Below are 14,204 nucleotides of genomic sequence, written 5' to 3' on the forward strand. Positions count from 1 at the left end.
GAGGGAGTGTTATATAGGAAAATGACTCAATAGTCAATATAAGAGAACGAAGGCAAATGAATCAAAATGAAGATGGTAAAGGGAAGAAAAAGATAATTTTGAAATAATATCAGTACATCATTGAAATAATATCAAATTGAAAAAGTTAAAAATTAGAAAAGACAAAATTGTCCAACAGCCCAAAAGGGCATTTTCGGGAGAAAACAGTGCAAAATGACCGATTTTAAAATAAGCTCTTAGTTCAGAGATTACTGGAGATATTTTTAAAGTCCAAGGGCTATTGGCAAGATAAACTTATAGTTCATGGACCATATTTGTAATTCGCTCTTATTTTTATTGTAAACTTGTTTAATTTTATTTTTAAAATTTTTAATCAAGTGTTAATATATAGTATAAGGATATTATCTATTGTTAACTACAATCAAATTTTAATCATTAGATTTAATAAATCTAGTGATATCTAGTGGTGACACATGAAAATTCATTTTGTATTAATTAATTCAAAAAGGGTCTTTTAGTTTTCGTGATTTCATGAGGTCAATGGGTATAGTAAACATGTCAACTCATCACTTGAATATGTCAATTAAATTTGATTGATATTGAACATGCATATAATTGACATTATATATATTATGTGTTGACACTTTATATGAGTATTACTGTCAAAAATGTTGAAAATATTAATTAAAATTCAATTAAATAATTCATGTACTTTCAAAATCATCCAATACATGTACATGATAACATGAATTCTAAATGAAAGCATAAATCTTATAAATAATTTAATCCAATAAATATAACTATTTTTTATTTATAAAGTCTAATAGAAGTACTTAAAATTAAAAAATGCGTGAATTTTTTTCTAAAATTGTGAAAATTTATGTACACTGACAGACTTCGCTTGTGATTTTAGGCTGGGTCAGGTCTAGATATATAAAAGCAAGCCCGGGGTTTTAATTTTCAGAAGTAAGATTCTCATTCAAATTCTAGTAATTAAATTTGAAGTTGTTTCCGTTTATTTCTGAGTGAATATTCTATCATTATTATCTCCTTTCTATTCTCCTCCTCTTGTTCCCCACCTCTAATCACGGTTTCTCAGTTTCGCTATCTTTAACAAAATTGCGGTCGTGACAAAATAGTATCAGAGCATCTCAGTTTAACCCAACCACTTTATTTATAGGCCCAATAAAATAAATACATAATTGTCAAAATGAAATATATAAATTAAGTAGATCACTATTGACTTTGCTTAAAAACTCTAGATCAATCAAGAATAAGGGAAAAATAATTTGAAGAATTTTAGAGTAACCAAGAATTAATCAACTTGGCACCTTGCACTACTATTTTAATAATAAAAAAAAAGAACCTAGAACTAGTATAGAACAATTAGTTAAAATATTCTAGCACGAGTTACTTTTGAGTTTATAAATAACTTAGAAGTTTATGAGTAGAATTCAATGATCATTTTTCTCTCTATAAATGGCTAGACATTATTTAGTATCATAATATACTACTCCTTGATATCAGACCAATAAAATACAACCATCAATTTATAAAAAAAATTTTGAGGATAATTACAAAAATGCCATTTTATATTAAAAACTATAATTTAAATTAAACTTATTTTTTTAACTAATCTATAGTTATTTGTTTTTTTTATGAACGGACTTCATCTATTGACAATGAAGATGGGGTATTTTCTTATCACTTCTTGGTTTGATTATTATCAATATTGTTAATGCTTTTATAATGCTCTTTTTAGTTAGACAGTAATTTACTATGCTTAATAATTGATAGTTGAAATTATTATAACTTAAAAAAAATTATATTTAAAATATAAATGATTGGTAATATTTCACCCATTTTTTTTTTCATGTATTGAATCATAAATATAATTGTTAAACTTTATCACACCAAATAGATTTTAATCCAAATCGCATAGTCGGAGTTTAAAGATATTTTGGCTCCACATTGAATAAACTATATTCAGTTTTTTACCTTTTCAGATTGTCAACATTTTATTTTTTCAGATTGTCTGTGTCGTTTATGCCAGTGCAAGCATTAGAAACAAGATTTGTTCCATCTTTCCGAAACTACTTTGATTAAGGTTTAGTCCTCTTTAGTTCATGTAGTGTACTTGAAATATATATTAATTTTTTTTATTTATTTGTATAGTATTCTTTGAAATAACAATTTATTATTATATGTACATCGAATATATGTAACATTCATAGTCATAAGTTTATTAATACATTTTTCTTTTTCTCTGTTAGTTTACAACTTATATCTTTAATTCTAGACATCATGTAAACTGTTTTGTAATATTTCCTGCACATCCAGGATTGTATTAATAGTGTTGAAAATATCATCCGAAAAGATTTATAAGACTATTTGTAATGTAATTAATTTTCTTACCTTTTATTTGTTTTCTTTCTTCCTACCATTTTCATCTGGTTATATACTCTGATTCGTTTGCCTTTGATTTTTGCAATGTTTTTATTATTAGACATTTATTCTTTGTCAACAAGCATAATTATAATTTTTATCATCTATTTTTTTGTTCATTTTCTTAGAATTCTCTGAAAATTTTATGGCCGGTGCATAGCACGGATGGTAAAACTAGTTTTAATAATAATAAAAAAAACCTAGAACTAAGTATAAGACAATTAGTTAAAATATTCTAGCATGAGTTACTTTTGAGTCTATAAATAACTTAGAAGTTATGAGTTGAATTCAATGATCATTTTTTACTCTATATATGGCTTTAGACATATTATTTATCATATTATACTACTCCTTGACAGTAGATATGAGACGAATAAAATACAACCATCAATCTATACAAAGAAATTTTTTGAGGATATTACAAAAATGCCATTTTATATTAAAAGCTATAATTTAGATTAAACTTATTTTTTTAACTAATCTATACATATATAAAATACGAGTTTTTGACTTCTTTGATATTCGTGAATTTGGGTATAAATTTGAAAGTTTACAAACATCAGGTGTAAAATTATAAACGTAAAGTAACCGCTGATAATCTCATTATTTGGTAACCGCTAATATATGAACGTGATTCCACTGAAACCACTATATTCAAATGAACCCAATGAACGAACTATCAATTACTCCTACCGTCTCAGTTTAATAGTTAGGGCACGAGTTTTAAGAAATTGTTTGAGTGTGTAATAAATGAAGTGAGATGGTGAAAAGTGGAACCCTTTTGACATTTTGCATGTAAAATGGTTGCATTTTTCCCGTATTCGTGTCGAAATTTTAATTCCGTATTTGTGAATTTGTTTGTTGGGATATCCTAGTGCTTGTCCACTATTATTGCTAATTTTTGGGAATTTTAAAACATATTTTATTCATGAATTCTAACACAATACAAGGTTATTAGATTGTTTTATGTCTGGTTAGAAATTGCATAAAGTTATTAGATTGTTTTATGTCTGGTTAGAAATTGCATAAAAGCATGAAGAAAGATGATGGAAGAATCGCCTAAAATTGCAAAAGATAGGAAAAATTAGTTGACTGTTAATTTTTCAAGCCTAATTGCCAAAGATGAAGTGGGGAGATCAGGGGTACTAGCCGTTTTAAGATTTAGGTTTCATAATTTTCTATATTAGCAACTCTATTGAATAGATATAAGTGAATTTGATGACTTCCATTATTTACATTGTTTAGTTGTTTTAATAACCAATAAATTTAATTTACTCTTTTTACTCTCATTTTTATATTTCAGATCAGTTGCAGATGACCGTCACAACATCAATATCAATGGATATGCAAATGAAAAAGATTGATGTTCATAGCTAGTGATTTTTTCTATTCTGTTTGCTTAGTGTTGCTAGACAATATTTTAACCTTTTTGATGATTTGATTGTATTGAAACGGATTTTATAAGAATACATCTTATTTTTTCGTAGTACTTTATGGTATCTAACTAATTTCATCCTTTCAAAGCCTACTTCATTCAAAATTTGAGTCCTTATTATTTTTCTTTCAAAACTTCTGCAATACTAGTAGTTTAAAGTAATTGGGGAACTAGTTTTACATGGAGACATTATATCTCATTAAACACATTTTTATATAATTGTATTTATCAAATCACAAACCAGAGCTAAAGGATTAAGCTATTAAAAAATTTAAAAAGTAGCACTATTTTTCAAGATCATCAATACTAGAGAATTTTTTAAGACCATTAATACTATACAGTAATAAAAAACGATGCTATTTTATTTGATCAGAAACTAACCATGAAATAGTTTAGTTTAGGTGAAGAAGAAAGTTAAGGAGTAGTATTCATATGCTGATGCAAAAGTTTGTATTTTCCGGTAGAAAGATAAAGAATGAGAAGGCACAAATTCATAAAGGAAAGCTATAAAAGAAAATAAATAATATTGCTGACATGGAGATAGACGAAAGAGAATTGTGTTCTGTTTGTAAAATTCTAAAATTAAGGAAGCTAGTCTACGTGTGATTTAGTCGCTCATATTAATTGTGCAACATATTTTTTTTAACTAACAATTATCTTTAGCTACCAAACACAAAATATGTTAACTTGTTGAAACTATGATAATTGTCTATTGTTGCTAGTTGAAACATAACATAGCTATCGAACAATTTAATATGCAATATCATTTTTTTTTGCATGAACACTCGTACAAAATAATGTGTGCTACTACATTAGTTGGTTCAGTGTTATTATGTTATGCACGATGCTGTAATTGGCATGCAACAAATGATAATGGCTGCGTTGTTCCATTGGTTGATTTAGAGGATTTCATGGGCTAATGTTTACACAAATAATAGTAATTGGATAAATGTTGTGAATCAAAACAGAGAAATTAATGGTAGAATGAAAAGAAGGGGATTTACATTTTGAACGCTCACACTCACACTCACTCCCTCACCACTCAAAAGGGGAAAAAACAATGTGTATTCATCATATCTATATGCTGAATCAAATCAAAATTGGCGATTGTGCAGAATTATGATTCTGCTATCTGCAACAGAAAATGGAAGTCTGATCTTTGACGAAGAAGAGGCGGCGGATTCACATCTGATACATTGATATCCTGGAACGACTGTGATATCTCATCAATGGAGAAAGGTATGCTGCAATTCGAATAAATTCGCGTTAGTGCCTGCTGTTTCTTGAGTTTTATGCTTTAAATTTTGAATACCTTGAATCTACATCCAGCAAGAATGTATTGTTTGGTGAGCTAATTGAATCTTCTACTGTCAGAGCTTTCATCTTTGCAATCACCTAAATTCAAATAATTGCAAGCTTTGAATAAAGCCAAACTATGATGCAATAGACATAAATAAGGCATATATGAAGAGCCATTACCTCGGTAGATAATCCTTGGGTTCCATATTTATCATCCCAAAACATGGTTCCGATTCTATATATTTGTGCAATACTCAATACCTGATCAGACCAATGGAGAGTAGATTGATGTTATGACTAAGGTGTGTTCACGGTTTCGAGTGAGGAAACAGGAGTGCTATATAAGGTCAAGTTTACCGGGCAGAGTTCACTCGTGATCTCATCCAAGGACTTGTGAGTTTTCTGGTGCAGGACCTGTGAATGGTTAAGAGATTTATCACATGATCAGTGGTGATTCTTTAAAATATAATGCAAGATGAACTGGTTTTGCTATACCAGAAAAGCTATAGCTTGTCTTATGTGTTGTAGTTCGTCCCACGAGGATCCAGCATACTGCATAAAGATGTAAGATACGTAAGAAAAATTGACCTTTCCTGAATCATTAATAAGTTTTTATGCGAGTAAGCATTTACCTCAGGTGTTGCTTTCACACACCAGTTCTCCAGTTCTTGTAAACCTGCCTTAACATATTCACCGTTGCTAAATGAACAGCATTCACGGCGTAGCAGTAAGCTGACAATATTAAGCAGTATTAGCCTATTAGGACATTAACATTGTTGCTGGGGTGCAAATTTGGAAGTAGTAATGATTTCTCACCTATTGAAAAGTTGAACATTTATGAATGAGAATACTTGGCTGAAAATCTTCCTTGTGATGGTTGGTGCAACCTAACAAAGATTGTCTTGTCATCATTAACATGTTTTACAAAATCATTTGAGGATTAAGATGTTTCTACTTACATAATTTTCAGACAGTATTTTCATGGTATGATCGAAGCAATGGACGATGGTTTGCCAGTGTAGGCTAGAGCTCTGTTGTTTCATATTATGTGAATGGATGGTTTTAGAGGACCCTTTTACCGGTCTGATCCTCGCAACTCTTGGTGCCTGTTTATACCATAAATTTTGAGATTCATAAAAAGCATTTGTTAATAATCTTTTGCAATTGACAAGTACTTACTTGTATACATAAATTAAGAAATGGACTGATCTCTTTCTTTAAGCCATCGCGAATCATCCCATATATTTTCTCGACACATGCTGTGAGATGTTGCTTAAACAGCAAAGCCGGGTATTTTGCTTCAATCCTTGATTTGGTGATGGGGTTGCCCTCCATTCCGCTGTAGCCACTAGATAGTCCCATGATCATAGAAGATGACCGCCCCTGACAATGGAACACTACAACATGTAATAGCTGCACACTGACATTTTATGCAGATGACTCATTTGCATCAATGCTTACCTGTGCCATTCTACCAAAAAACGAGATGGGTGAACTTCTGTTTCTTCTCGAAGCTGCTGCTGATGAGTTGCTTGCCTTGATCGTTCTTTGCAGAAGAAACAAAAGAGTTGAAGTTGTTGACAGCCAATAAGCCAGATTCTTTGTGCTGTCCTGGTTCTGCAGATAAAACTGCTTGTAATAATCGTTGGTAATTATATGTTGAACATTTATGCTCTTGTTCGGTTACCTCAATTGATGATTGGATTGCATGAATAATCCTATCAAATATATTAGTTTTATCTGCTTCGAAGGATCTCCACTGTATGAGTGTTCTGTAGACGATGCAGGCAGCAACTGGCCTATTCTTATCAAAGCGGCTGTCTTCTAGAAGACATTTGATCAGTGCGTCATGATTTTCCTGATAAATAACATGCAAATTCCCATTATTCATAGAAACATATTTCTTCGTTGATATTAGCGAGTGGTGGTTTTACTACCTGCTGTCTATCCGTCAAGGATCTCTGTTTAGAGAGAGGAGGGGGAATAACCTCAGAATCCTACACAAGAATATGTACTTGCTTACTAACACCGTTAACAGAAAACTTATTTTTATATGTACTTGTTGAATGTAACCTTAATCACTTCATTGATCTGCTGGTCTACTTTTGTTGCTGGTTGATGTTCCACAGTGTCCAGGCCATTATGGTCCTCGTATCCATTGTCCAAATTCTGAGTTTTAAAGCGGCCACACTTCAGTAAAATTGCAAACTCTGTAATTAGTACAAACCTACTACTGTACCTTTACTGTTGAGATAACTTGATCATCATCAGTACTCTGTATTTGTTGCACAACATCAGAATTCTGTATTTGTGGCACAACATCAGAACTCTGTATTTGTTGCACAACATCAGAACTTTGTATTTGTTGCACAACAACTTTTTGACTGTGAAGCAACATGTTCTCCGACTCCAAATCTTTAATCTTCTCCCTCAGTCTGATATAAAACAATTTTAGATTTCTGCAGTATTTCTAACAATAAATACCGTCTATGTGGCCAGCTACACTAAGTGCTTCAAGTGTGTTTTATCATCAACTATCTATTAGGTATTGACTGAAATTTGCATATTGAATTTCTGTGGGAAAAAGGTGTCAAGTTTTAAGGTTAGTTCAGAGTCTCTTTTTTATATTCTTACAGTTCCATTTCCTCAGTCAAGCCCTCCTGAGCTGATAAAACCAGAGCCTGCTGACGTAGCACCTGATTCTCAGACTCGAGATTAGATAGGTTCGATTCTAATCTGTTGAGATATAAAACAGGTATAGTTATAACAGAGTCAACAATTCCGATATGGCTACATGTTTTAGTAGTAATACTACCAAATACCTTTCGATGCTCTCTTGCAGTTGTGCAGCTTTCATTTGTGCCTCTTCTGCTTCTTTAAATCTGGCATTGCTTTCTAGTTCCACCTTTGAATAAGCTTGCTCAAACTCCTCTACCTTCTTCTTCAATTCAGTGATCTCTTCCTGCAAATATGCAGTCGGAATTAGGTCAGCTTCCCACCTAAACATATGAGGTTTGCTAGTTTCTACGTTGGCAATAATTTTTTCCGGAATTTGCCTCGGGCGATGTTCTGGAATAGTGCATGGTAGAGTTTTTGTGCATTTATCCTTGCAGCACTTTTTTGCTAAATGAAGTCTTCATGCATTATTGTGACTATTCTAGTCTCCAGATAAAAATGCTATCTTTGTAGTATAATATAGTTGCTTGACGATACCTCGAGTTCGTGGTTTTTATTTGTCAATTGCTCCACCTTCGTGTTGTCAACAACCGGTACCTCTTTGATGACTGGCGGGGCTTGTTCAATTGCTATCTTGGCAGCTTCTCTTTCATGAATAATTGCAGCTTGAGCTTCCTGAAGCTGCGTTTGCATATCCTGTAAAACATTCTGCAGTTTTGCTATTTCCTGGCCCTTAGATTCTTCAATATCCATCTGCAACATGATTAATTTTATTATGATGTATAATTGAAGGATGCATATCATCACAAGCTAATATTAAGATTGACAGAGTGAATTTGTAGCTTACCCGTAGGTGTTTTTCAATGTCTAATCTCCATGTTAGCTCGTCAACACGCTTTTCCAGCTTGTCCTTTGCTTCCTTGAGGGCTCCTGTGTCTCTTGCTTCCTGTTTTAGGTCTACATTAGCCTATGACATATGCAATTATTAGCAGTAAGACTGTAGCAGTAATACTAACCATTCTTAACTTCCGAAGCTCTTTTCTAGCTATTCTAGCTCGCCATAGGCATTGAAGTGAAAGGTTGGCTTTCTTGAGACGTTTATAGGCAGAAAGGGCATAGAAACTTCTCCATTGTGTCTGGAAAAAGACAGATAAATTTTTCATCTAGATTGCTGGCTATGTATTGTAGAAGCACAAAGGCGGTGAGTTTAATCAATTTTTATTCCAATCGAGAAATACAGACCGATATCATTAGTCTCCAATCTGCCTTACTTTCAAATGGTATTACCTGAATGATTGTTGCTCCTTTGTTTCGTCTTCTGCGTCTGAACTCATTCCGTGCTGCCATTGCTCGTAAGCCAGTTTGAATTACTAACGCTGCCTCCTGCAATTTGATGTATGAATTTCTTGCTGCACGAGTACGTGCATGTTTCTGTATTCGGATTGAAGCAGCTTCTCTCCTCATGTGTTCATAAAGCTTACATGCGATCCGTGCTGTGCAAAGCATAAAAGAAAGGTATTGTTATGAAAATCATTTATAGTCAGAGAAAGCTTATGACATTTCTAATACCTCTCCAAAGTTTCTGGATATTTATGGACGCCTTTCGTAGAATTATAAACTCTTTCCTTGTAAGGTGAGTTCGGATTTGCCTTTGAATGCGCCTGACAGCATGAGCCACAACTTCTGCTCTTCTAGCATCTAATTCAGCCATCTGCCCCGCTCTGAGAAACACCTTGCTTTTCCCAATCTGAGGTGCAAGAAATGCAAATAATGCTAAATATTTATCTTAGAATTAGATTTAAATTACTAGTAAGATTTCTTACCTGATAGCCTTTTAAGCCCATTCTGTCACATATTGCAACACATCCTAATTTCTCATCTGACCTGCGATGCAGATATCAACATAATATTATCCTTGGATCTCATTTTTGTGATTGATAAGATTGGTTACTCACCCATCCACAATATCCGGAGCTAGCATTCCAAACCGGTCTATAAACTCATCAAATGTTCTTTTTGTTGGATACCCTGCACAGCTTATTCTTATGGCCTCTAGTACACCCTGCCAGAGTGTCACATATGTTTAACGAGTCTCAGAAATTTAAAACATGTACCATGAATGAGTAAGTGACTTACTCCACATCTCAACTGGTTCAAGACATTGAAGTTCTCAAATATCCCAGGTTTCAGAACTGTATTTGGCTTCACACATCTGATGTAATGTGGCTCTGTTGTGCTCAGGGTTTCCATTAATGATTGTAATTGTTGCTGTAAATTTTTCAAGGTAAAATATGAGTGTTTGACTGATGATGAATTTCTGTACAGTTTACTGATTTTCACCTACTTTGAAGCGGGCGCCGATGGAGGAAAACTTGGATTGCTTTGATGTTTCTTCAGGCAATGAAGGGAAAAGATTTGCAACAAATGAGCAGGTGGAATCATTCAAAAGAGCTTGATGTTCTGCAATAACATAATCCTTATTTTTGTCGAGAAATTGATCTGCTTGATAGGTTACCTGTTATTACAGAAGAGAACATTAAGAAATTCTATATTCACCAGACCTTATAAATGTCTGTGTCCTTTTTCTTACATACATCACCAGCATAGTGATTTATGGTGAAGTCGGTTCTAGCAAGTTTCGGCTTGCTGAACCGTTTGTGAGCTTTATAAGTCTGGTACATCTTCTGCGCGAAAGTTTCATGAGTTGACTTTGGAAACATGCTGCAAGATTGGGAAATTCTGTTATATCTTCCTTTTCATTCTTCTTTTGTTTCAAAGCAAGAGATGTTTCATTTATTTTATTCTTTGATGATCAGTAGATGGCAGTGGCTAGAGCAGCTTACCAGGCTTCATCAAGAAGAGCAATTATTCCTCCTGGTTTCTGCAGGTAAATAAATATCCAAAAACTGTTGTTAACATTATGAATTTAATTAGATTAGCATGCATCGTCACAGAGACACACATGCACACACAAACCTTTTCGATAAGATCTAAAACGTCTTGATTGTCTACGAACTCAACATAGCTCCAGTCAATTTCCTCCTTTGTATACTCCTCTTGTTCCATCTTGAAAACATGCTGCAATATATGTTTGTCTAATGAATCAGCATAGGTCCATGGGATCATAAGATATGTATACACGGTGCAGGGTGAAGATATTAAGCGAACCATATTATACCTGATTGAAGTGCTGTTGCAACTTCTCGTTCGTTAGGTTGATACACAACTGCTCAAAACTTCAATATGCAGGGTGCAGACAAGTTAGTCTTCAGGTACAGATACCTCTGTTATGCTCAGACAGAATGGAAGTAAATACCTGTTGATCTTGAAGCTCTCGAACCCATAAATATCTAGGACTCCAATTATGCTTTTAGCATTCGGATCTTGACCAATCGAATTGTTTATCTTGTCCACGATCCTGTCATAATAGTAGTAGTTTCTATTATTCACAATAACTACATCATAGATAGTCTTTATTTCTTAAAATTAAATCAGATTTTTACCTTATGGACTTTGGGGTAATATCAAATAAACCATACTATTCCATTGCTACAAAAGCTTGAAGTGATATAAACTATATAAAATACATCACTTCATCTTCTAATTCAAGTAACTCTTAAATGTGACTCTATTGTTTAGTATATTCTTTGTTCAAATACTATAATTCTTAAAAAAGCAAGAAGAAACTCTCTGCTTAACATTTCAAGAGGATGACTTGAGGAACTCACTCACCAATCAAATAATCTGGAATATACTGTCTTTGCAAAAGCATCCCTGCTTGTGACAGCTGCAGCAGGATCGAGTGGTTTTGTGATGCTCCCATCGGGGGTAACAATGACACGCTTGCAAAGAGAGTCCTCAAGTGCCTTCTCACTGCACCTGTATGATGCCATTTCAAGGAACATTCAAGAACATCATAAAGCTCAAATGTTGTATCAAGTGCGAAAACTGAAGAGATCTCTTACTGTAGTAGCTCAGCCGCTGTCTGAAGGTGATAGCGCGACTTATCATTTTTTAGCTTAGATGAATCTACTTCACTCCCCTTGAGAAACTCTATATTCCCCAAATGGAGTATAGCAGCCACTACACGGAATATAGCTTCCTACTCAATGACAGGAAGAAATAAGAGTGTCGATTATGAATGTGAATTGAGGCTGCAAAATCTGATACTCAATACTGCTTTTTCCCAGTCAAGGGATGTACCTGCTCATCCTGGCTGATTCCAACAATGTCCATGGCATTTCTGGTTTCCAGGTATTCTCTGGCATCATCTACATTCGCCACCTCATAACAATTACTTTGATTCAAATAGTGAAATGATCTTGGATGTCCAAGCTTGTACCTCTTCACTTCCTGCAGTTAAATAGTAGGTTTAGCAGTCTAGGCACGGTGGTCATACTCATACAAATTCGATTCATGAAATCCACATCACCTCTGGAGGCGCTGCACAAAGCATGTAAAAGCAATGGTAGTTCCTCTCCGGATCAGAGACTTGGCAAACACGCGATCTTTCTAGGAGATAAGTCCGAACTGCAGCCCCTGAGATCTTCCCCTGCTTATCGAATTGGATTTCGACAAATTTTCCAAAACGACTGGTGCCACCAGTCAGTCAAGTGAAAGTCTTCCAAGCCTATACTTAACAACTTGAAATTGAACTTGAAACATTTTGTGCATCCATTTACCTGGAATTGTTATTTTTAACAGTTTTTGCATTGCCAAATGCTTCCAAAACTGGATTTGACTGAAAATATAAAAATTTAGAAAGGTAAATATCTGTGAATCTTCGAATGCTAAGCGCTAGCGAGGCTACGAATGAAGGGTGGAGACATCTCTTCTCACCTCCAAAACCTGTTGCTCTACTGTTCTTCCTTCTGTGCCAGACCTCCCTCCCATGAATGCTAGATATCTCATTAGCATTTTCGTTGTTTCCGTCTTTCCAGCTCCACTCTCTCCACTCACCAAGATAGACTGGCTTCCATGTTCATTGATTATCGACCTGTAGCAGGTATCTGCAACGGCAAAGAGATGCGGACTCAGCTCTCCGAAAGCAGCTCCTTTGTACTGCTGCATCATGTGGATATCGTACAGATGTGGCAACCTCCGGAAAGGATTCACTGCTATCAAAATGTTCCCCGTGTAAGTCTGCACCATTTCCAAGATTGTTATCAGTCTTCTCTGTTTTCTTCAGCGTTCTGCTAATAGTTGTAAATCAAATTGGGTGGACAGAAGTTACATATATCTCATTGAGAGAAAAGCGACAGGCGAGATTGTGTAACACCCCTGGCTCGTGGAGGTACGCTAACTTGGTCATATCATCAACCCCGGAAGGGGGCGCTTCAGTATCCTTTGGATATATGCTTGAAATAGCTGCAACTATCTGAAATCATGAATTCATTCTTTCAAATATTTATACAGGAAATATTCCTACACCTTCTAAACTTCAAACTACTAAACAGCATTTCTTCAAGGTGATGGCTGCTTGTTTATATGCTCTATTTTCATTCAAAAACATAAAACCATGGAATTTGGCTCCATCAATACTATTCTTAATTTCATGACTCCATTGATTAAGATACATGTGCTGAATTTGCATGGTTGCAAAACTGTAAATAATCCTGCTATTACTAACAACTGGATTGAATATGATACAGTTTGCAGGTAGAAATGTGTTGGTGCTTGAAATTGAAAATTGATTGACTCACAGTGTTGCCGTTTGTGGTAAGTATGGTTGCATCCGATCCTTTAATCTCCAACACTTGCCCATCGATCCAGGCAGCTTCAGGATCTTCAGCCCAAACATGCGATCCAACAATTATGTTTACTGGAGTTCCCTGAATCATCAAATGAGTTGATTAGCTTGCTAATCACAAAACTGCAGAAATCAATTCAAAATCACGGCAAATCAGCTTACCATTAGACTATCTGAGCATTGAACACAATGAATAAGTTTCAGCTACAGAGAGAGAGAGTATTTGAAGGAATGTGGAAATGAAAAGGAATGCCGACTGGAAAAGTAGGGTAATGAAGGAAGGTGGTGAAAAACGCAAACACAAAAGCAAAAGGCAAAATGCAGTGACATTCTGTCAACTCCGATTTTCTTGGTCCACGTCGGATGCTGACATGGCACCCCAAAAGATGTACTGATCCTGTGAAACGCGCGTGAATTCTGTTGTTCAAACCGGCCAATGAGATCCAACCAGAGTTGCAGCAGCATGAATGATATGATTGCAGCATGGTGATGAGTGGACCTGTGGCTATAGCCTTGCAATGTAGTAAAATAAAATGTCACATTCTTGCTAATTATGATGTTACTAGTTGCTACTAAACTTTCAATTTTTTGGTATTGCTT

General features: G+C 34.5%; 1 protein-coding gene across 1 annotated transcript; it reads right to left on the reverse strand.

Annotated features, from left to right (window-relative positions):
• Positions 1–4,802: 4,802 nt before the first annotated feature.
• LOC125200763 (myosin-12) lies at positions 4,803–13,897 on the reverse strand. Its single transcript, XM_048098523.1, has 39 exons — positions 13,767–13,897; positions 13,558–13,686; positions 13,089–13,232; positions 12,695–12,997; positions 12,538–12,596; positions 12,288–12,447; positions 12,059–12,208; positions 11,821–11,957; positions 11,588–11,734; positions 11,172–11,273; positions 11,034–11,091; positions 10,832–10,933; positions 10,699–10,736; positions 10,450–10,576; positions 10,200–10,370; positions 9,992–10,123; positions 9,811–9,917; positions 9,679–9,739; positions 9,425–9,602; positions 9,143–9,348; positions 8,872–8,991; positions 8,703–8,801; positions 8,393–8,608; positions 8,002–8,141; positions 7,814–7,915; positions 7,419–7,614; positions 7,253–7,348; positions 7,117–7,176; positions 6,867–7,037; positions 6,641–6,796; positions 6,359–6,562; positions 6,139–6,285; positions 5,996–6,066; positions 5,812–5,911; positions 5,675–5,731; positions 5,537–5,593; positions 5,360–5,440; positions 5,193–5,275; positions 4,803–5,124 (listed from the first exon to the last, which is right to left on the reverse strand). The coding sequence occupies exons 1-39, from the start codon at positions 13,767–13,769 to the stop codon at positions 4,998–5,000; spliced, it is 4,797 nt and encodes a 1,598-aa protein (XP_047954480.1). The 5' UTR covers positions 13,770–13,897; the 3' UTR covers positions 4,803–4,997.
• Between the last annotated feature and the right edge of the window lie 307 nt (positions 13,898–14,204).

The sequence above is a fragment of the Salvia hispanica genome, chromosome 1 (genome assembly GCF_023119035.1).
Source record: "Salvia hispanica cultivar TCC Black 2014 chromosome 1, UniMelb_Shisp_WGS_1.0, whole genome shotgun sequence".
NCBI classification, from domain to species: Eukaryota; Viridiplantae; Streptophyta; class Magnoliopsida; order Lamiales; family Lamiaceae; genus Salvia; species Salvia hispanica.